Source organism: Pan paniscus, chromosome 3, assembly GCF_029289425.2.
Source record: "Pan paniscus chromosome 3, NHGRI_mPanPan1-v2.0_pri, whole genome shotgun sequence".
NCBI classification, from domain to species: Eukaryota; Metazoa; Chordata; class Mammalia; order Primates; family Hominidae; genus Pan; species Pan paniscus.
The window spans coordinates 181,939,310-181,947,092 of NC_073252.2; the positions used below are offsets into that span (position 1 = coordinate 181,939,310).

The window sequence follows — 7,783 nt, forward strand, 5'->3', positions numbered from 1 at the left end:
GCTTATCCACCATGATCAAGTGGGCTTCATCCCTGGATGCAAGACTGGTTCAATATACGCAAATCAATAAATGTAATCCAGCATATAAACAGAGCCAAAGACAAAAACCACATGATTATCTCAGTAGATGCAGAAAAAGCCTTTGACAAAATTCAACAACCCTTCATGCTAAAAACTCTCAATAAATTAGGTATTGATGGGATGTATTTCAAAATAATAAGAGCTATCAATGACAAACCCACAGCCAATATCATACTGAATGGGCAAAAACTGGAAGCATTCCCTTTGAAAACTGGCAGAAGACAGGGATGCCCTCTCTCACCACTCCTATTCAACACAGTGTTGGAAGTTCTGGCCAGGGCAATTAGGCAGGAGAAGGAAATAAAGGGTATTCAATTAGGAAAAGAGGAAGTCAAATTGTCCCTGTTTGCAGATGACATGATTGTATATCTAGAAAACCCCATTGTCTCAGCCCAAAATCTCCTTAAGCTGATAAGCAACTTCAGCAAAGTCTCAGGATAGAAAATCAATGTACAAAAATCACAAGCATTCTTATACACCAACAACAGACAGAGAGCCAAATCATGAGTGAACTCCCATTCACAATTGCTTCAAAGAGAATAAAATACCTAGGAATCCAACTTACAAGGGATGTGAAGGACCTCTTCAAGGAGAACTACAAACCACTGGTCAAGGAAACAAAAGAGGATACAAACAAATGGAAGAACATTCCATGCTCATGGGTAGGAAGAATCAATATCGTGAAAATGGCCATACTGCCCAAGGTAATTTACAGATTCAATGCCATCCCCATCAAGCTACCAATGCCTTTCTTCACAGAATTGGAAAAAACTACTTTAAAGTTCATATGGAACCAAAAAAGAGCCCGTATCGCCAAGTCAATCCTAAGCCAAAAGAGCAAAGCTGGAGGCATCACACTACCTGACTTCAAACTATACTACAAGGCTACAGTAACCAAAACAGCATGGTACTGGTACCAAAACAGAGATATCGATCAATGGAACAAAACAGAGCCCTCAGAAATAACGCCACATATCTACAACTATCTGATCTTTGACAAACCTGAGAAAAACAAGCAATGGGGAAAGGATTCCCTATTTAATAAATGGTGCTGGGAAAACTGGCTAGCCATATGTAGAAAGCTGAAACTGGATCCCTTCCTTACACCTTATACAAAAATCAATTCAAGATGGAATAAAGACTTAAACATTAGACCTGAAACCATAAAAACCCTAGAAGAAAACCTAGGCATTACCATTCAGGACATAGGCATGGGCAAGGACTTCATGTCTAAAACACCAAAAGCAATGGCAACAAAAGCCAAAATTGACAAATGGGATCTAATTAAACTAAAGAGCTTCTGCACAGCAAAAGAAACTACCATCAGAGTGAACAGGCAACCTACAAAATGGGAGAAAATTTTCTCAACCTACTCATCTGACAAAGGGCTAATATCCAGAATCTACGATGAACTCAAACAAATTTACAAGAAAAAAACAAACAACCCCATCAAAAAGTGGGCGAAGGACATGAACAGACACTTCTCAAAAGAAGACATTTATGCAGCCAAAAAACACATGAAAAAATGCTCATCATCACTGGCCATCAGAGAAATGCAAATCAAAACCACAATGAGATACCATCTCACACCAGTTAGAATGGCAATCATTAAAAAGTCAGGAAACCACAGGTACTGGAGAGGATGTGCAGAAATAGGAACACTTTTACACTGTTGGTGGGACTGTAAACTAGTTCAACCATTGTGGAAGTCAGTGTGGCAATTCCTCAGGGATCTAGAACTGGAAATACCATTTGACCCAGCCATCCCATTACTGGGTATATATCCAAAGGACTATAAATCATGCTGCTATAAAGACACATGCACATGTATGTTTATTGCGGCATTATTCACAATAGCAAAGACTTGGAACCAACCCAAATGTCCACCAATGATAGACTGGATTAAGAAAATGTGGCACATATACACCATGGAATACTATGCAGCCATAAAAAATGATGAGTTCATGTCCTTTGTAGGGACATGGATGAAATTGGAAATCATCATTCTCAGTAAACTATCGCAAGAACAAAAAACCAAACACCGCATATTCTCACTCATAGGTGGGAATTGAACAATGAGAACACATGGACACAGGAAGGGGAACATCACACTCTGGGGACTGTTGTGGGGTGGGGGGAGGCGGGAGGGATAGCATTAGGAGATATACCTAATGCTAGATGACGAGTTAGTGGGTGCAGCACACCAGCATGGCACATGTATACATATGTAACTAACCTGCACAATGTGCACATGTACCCTAAAACTTAAAGTATAATAATAAAAAAAAAAAGAAAAAGAAAAAAGATTCAGTATTCCTGGCAATCAATTGTTTGATTCATCTTCATGATCATGATTGGCATTTTGGTTGCTTTTGTCCTGATATAAACATGTTTTGAGGCAAATAAATAATCAGCCATGGTGGCTTCATGGCAGCAACTGGGCTAGATGGTTTCAAGGTTGCTCACAAATAGGCCTGTTGATGCCCCATCCCCATCCACTGTGAAATTCTCTGTCTCAAGGGAGTTTCCGCTATTTGCATACTTTCTACACGAAGGCCTCCTAGGAGGGTCCAGCCCTAACTTTAAAATTACCTGTGCAAATAGCAAAGACTTTGAACCAACCCAAATGCCCATCAATGATAGACTGGATAAAGAAATGTGGCACATATACACCATGGAATACTATGCAGCCATAAAAAAGAATGTGTTCATGTCCTTTGCAGAGACATGGATGAAGCTAGAAGCCATCATTCTCAGCAAACTAACACAGGGACAGAAAATCAAACACCACATGTTCTCACTCATAAGTGGGAGTTGAACAATGAGAACACATGGACACAGGGAGGGGGACATCACACACTGGGCCCTGTTGGAGGGTCGGGGGCACAGGGAGGGAGAGCATTAGGACAAATACCTAACACATGCAAGGCTTAAAATCTAGATGACGAGTTGACAGGTGCAGCAAACCACCATGGCACATGTATGCCTCTGTAACAAAACTGCACGTTCTGCACATGTGTCCCAGAATTTAAAGTGAAATAAAATAAAATAAAATTCCCCATGCATTGCCTAGTTCTATGTCTGCATCCAGCAGCACCTGTAATCCCGGCCTGATGCAGCCCCGGCAGTTCATCTCATTTTATTTTGCCTGAAGTCTCCAAGCAAGTTCTCCCAGCTCAAGGGCCAGCATTCTTTCCAACAACTCATCACTCCTCGTTATGCAAAGGGAAGAACACCAAGGGCTTTCTGTCTTCTGAGCAATAATTCGGGTAATGAAGTGAGAGCTTAGCCTCTCTTGTGAATGCTGAGGAACCCTAAAACAGCATATCTTTTGCTTCCAAAAAGATCTAGCATAGCAATTTTGTTGGTTCATAAAATGCTCAAATGCTCAAACCATATGTTTAGCTACAATTCCCAATGGCTATATCCTTCTTTATATGAGTAAAAGAGGAGGTTTTCAGCATCAGGTGGAAAAATAAGTATGGGTATTGGGGAAAATAGTCTAAATTTAACTCTGAGTCAGTTCCAAGACAGTGGAGGTGATACCAGCTTCATGGCCTGGCATTTCCCAGCCTGCAAATCCTGCTTCAAGTCTGCAAGTCTGCCCAGTAGGTACAAGACAAATCATACCCAAGGACATTTGTACAGAAACATGAGCCTTGCTAGATACCTCCTTTGTGCAGGGTAGCTTCTATGAAACATATAGACCAAGCAGACTTCCACATCAGTGAATACATTTGGCCATCTGAAAATACAGAGACTTAACACATATGGAGACCTGTGGCTTCCTCGGGCCAGCCTCAGTTTGAAAGCAAGGGTGAGATCTTTGTCCGACACTCACGGGACCTGTGCTGCCCATAAAGGAAGGGGCTCTTCTCTCAGGACAGCACAAGGGAAAACACCCACAGCCGGAAAAGAAGGTGTGTCTCAGCATGACGGAGGCTGTGTGCAAATTATTCCTTGTGCCAATATCAGGAGTGTGGATCTGACAAACAAAAGGCCATGTCATTGGCTTAGTGTCTCTGTGGAGTCTGTAATGGTCCTTTTACTTACTTGAGTCCTTTCTAAGATGGATTTTGTTCATTTTCCACTGAGATTGCAGAAGCTGCACGTGGCGTGGCAGTTTATGAATTGGGTCCCCCGGCAAGGCTCTGAAAGACAGCTGGAGTGGGGGTGGGCTGTGTGTGTGAAGCCGCTGCACAGAGCTGGAGTCGGCTGTCCACACAATCACGTCTATGTGAGAGCCGGCAGCCTGCAAACCGCTTCCCTGCAAGGGGAGACACATGCCAGGGGAGGGCCAGAGACTTTTGTTAATTCTGTTTATCTTAGAGACTGTTTTTTTGTCTGCTGGGGGAAATAAAAAACAAATACATAACTTCCTTGCTTGTGTGCAGTCTGAATTTTTTTCTCTCTCTCATGCCCTCATTTTTATTTCTCCGAAGTATCTCTCCCCTTCAGTTTGGGGCATCAGTTTATGGCATTTTTACGTACATGTGTATATAGTATCTATGCACAAAGTCAGAGATATAAATGTGTGTTTTAGACTCTTTTGGCTTTAGTGTTCTGTGGAGGTCCATGAGATATCAGAGATCTCATTCTCTTTCTGTTAACATAATTAGCAGAGCTCTCTCTGTGCTCAGAGTGCATAGCTGAGTCCCGCATAACCAGCAATAACAGTGCATTCTTAGCAGCCTCCCTGGATAGTTTGCTAAATTCTTTCTGAGAGCCTCTCGCTGCCTTTACAAAGGTTATAGCTGAAAAACAAACCAGAAACTGGGAATCCAACTCTGTGAGCAGAGAGAGGGCTGCACATTCTATTATTGCACGGATAGAGGCTCAGATTCGTGCAGTCGCGTTTGGAGTCCTGGCAATTTCAGATGAAGGCCATCCTTAGGAAAATCAGCTATCCCAAGCCCAGGCAGTCTGGGTTAGCCGAGGTTTTTGTTTGTTTTGTGGAGTTTTTGCTGGTTGGTCTTTTGTAGATGCTGCAAATCACAAATGGGGAACCTGAACGACACAAACTTTTTCTTCTCCGTGTCATTTTACCTGGCCAAAAGGGCAAAAGAAGGGGAAGGTGGCATTGCTAAGTCACAGGGAAGGATATGACCTAAACATCCCCCCTTCCCCAAGTAATCCGGGAGCACCACTCCCCTCTGAGGACCCCACAGGTACTTTCACAGTCCAACACACTGAGAAACAAGCCCACAGGGTGCCAGGATGACATGACCACAGAGAAAAGGGACAGAAGGAGTTTGGGACACATGCACGGACACCTGTTGCTTTTGCAGACTTGAACTTAGAAAATACGAGGCTCATTAGAATTTCTCTTTCTAAAATAAACGACCACTTTTAATATCATCAAATATCATGTACTGCTATAGTTCTCTGTCCTCCGCACTGAGAATCCAAAACAGGTCCTTGGGATAACTTTTGGGAAACAATACCGCCGCGAAAACAAAAGTCTTCTCAGCCAAGAACACAGATTTCTTAATCTACCTTTGATGTCCCAAAGGACTAGAGAATCCAGAGCATTTAAATAAGACTCCAATGCCAGGAGCTCACTGTTCCCTGCTGGATGCCAGCCCTCCCCTCCCTGCCCAGAAGAGGACATGGTACTCACCAGTCATTAGGGTATAATAATTGGGATACGAGAGACTAGGGAAGTCTGGAGTCAAGTAATCCACTTTTACTCCCCTGCTCACAATCTCTTTGAAACCAGGCAATGACTCCAGCGCCTCATCACTGATGTAGTCTGAGCGAAAACCATCCAGCAGAAACACCAGCAGCTTCCGGCGGGCAGAGGCTGGCTGGGCCAGGCCCAGTGCAAGGGCCAGCAGGAGGGTCCCAAGCGTCACTGCCATGCTGCCAGGAGCCTGCCAGAGCCCGGCTGGCACAGCTGTCGCCTTGCAAAGACTGAGGATGGAGAATCTGTAGCTATTCTCTCTTCCAGGGGCTGGACCTTGAGCCGCTGGCCTTCCTGAGCCAAGTTCACTTTCAGAATTTAAAGGAACAGCACCCCCTTTTCCACACATCTACGCTCACCCTTTACTAGAAAGTCCAGAGACCGACTCCTTCAGATAAACTGGGTTCCAAACAACCCAGAATTAACACCAGGGGAGAGAGTTCAAACTTATTATTTTTGGTGAACGTTCCAGAAATACAAGCACCCACAGAGGTGGAATTTTAGAAGATGACAAAGTCAACACTAACTTTGCAGTTGAGCTAACCAAAGGGAGGAACCAAGGAAAAGGGCAAGATTTTAATTTGCTGTTATCCCACATCATGGCCTCATTTAAACTCTTTTTCACTTAGAATTTAGTAACGCAAACCTCTGGACTCAGTGCATAAACAGGAAACAATACGTTTCGGTGGGCCCATTTGTAAACTTCCCAGCTGTGTCTCTGTAGACACAGCACTTAAAAAAGTTATTTGTCTATGTCTTGGCCACTTATGTTTTTATATGCAGTGTTATTATTTGTTATTATTTTATTTTTCAAATGTGATTTAGCTGCTGGTGCCCATAGGAGGAGGTGGTTTGTAGAAGAGCCCTAGAGCCAATGAGAAGCTTCCAGAGTTGGACAATGGGAAATCATTACTGGCAGAATGGTCTGAAGCAGCATTGCCCCAAGAGGATGGAAATGAAATAGAGAGCTGGAGATTGAGAGCTTGAGATGGAAAAGCAGAGCTAGAAATTACCATGCAGGCTTTGGGACCGAGAAGCCTAGGCGGAGTGGAAAATAGGAGGAGGTTAGTGACAGGGAGGCAGATGTGAGCTGGGGAGCAGACAGAGTTAGCACAAAGTACCCAGAGTCCAGGGGTTCCCTAGAGTGGCTCCGTCATGCTACATAAAATTAAACAACACAATTCATGTGAAGGCTTATAAAACATGGCTGAGTGCAGTGGCCCACTTTGGGAGGCCAAGGTGGAAGGATTGCTTGAGGCCAGGAGTTTGAGACCAGCCTGGGCAACACAGCAAGACCCCGTCTCTATAAAAAATTAAAAAATTAGCTGGGCCTGGTGGCACGTGCCTGGTCCCAGCTACACAGGAGGCTGAGGTGGGAGGATTGTGTGAGCACAGGTGGTCATATCTGCAGTAAGCTGTGATTGTATCACTGCACTCCAGGCTGGGCAACAGAGTGAGGCCCTGCCTCAAAAAAAAAAAGACATAAAACATGCATGGTCCATAGCAAGTGTTGAACAAATGTTAGATGTTATTCGCATTATAACATTGCTTGTCTCCTGAGGAAACTTGCAGGCTCTGGGCAAACTTTCCAGGGAAGGAAGATAGACACCAGCCACACAGCCACTCTCAGTCAACCCCAAAATCCCTCTTCCACCTCTGCCCTCTGCTTGTGTCTTTTCTCCTTCTCTTTTTCTGTTGTATTTGAGTCAAGCCCAAACACAGGATCACCATGTCACTTTTTAAATTATGCTGCAAAAGAGAAACACATTGGCCAAATTACCACTCCCCTCTCAGGGGACTTGGCCAAGGATCAGAATTCTTTTTTCCAATAAGAGTTAATGCTTTTTATAATTAAATTTAAATTTTTTTCTTATTAAAAAATAAGGAAAAGGGGAGTTTATCCTAAAAGGTCGTTACTTTGAAAACAATGTTATGCTTTTTTCTTTGAGCTGTGTGGTATTGTTGCTATAAACAGAGAAAAAGAAAAGAGAGAAGAAAGAGGGAAGGAAGAAAGAAAAG

At 43.3% G+C, this 7,783-nt stretch overlaps 1 protein-coding gene across 1 annotated transcript in view; it reads right to left on the minus strand.

Moving 5' to 3' along the window:
• The window catches only part of ENPP6 (ectonucleotide pyrophosphatase/phosphodiesterase 6), a 132,038-nt gene extending 125,986 nt beyond the window's left edge, over nt 1-6,052 (minus strand). Inside the window, exon 1 of the mRNA XM_003823458.4 lies at nt 5,702-6,052. Coding sequence (XP_003823506.2) covers nt 5,702-5,942 — 241 coding nt within the window. The 5' untranslated portion in view covers nt 5,943-6,052. The remainder of the gene's footprint in view (nt 1-5,701) is intronic.
• Between the last annotated feature and the right edge of the window lie 1,731 nt (nt 6,053-7,783).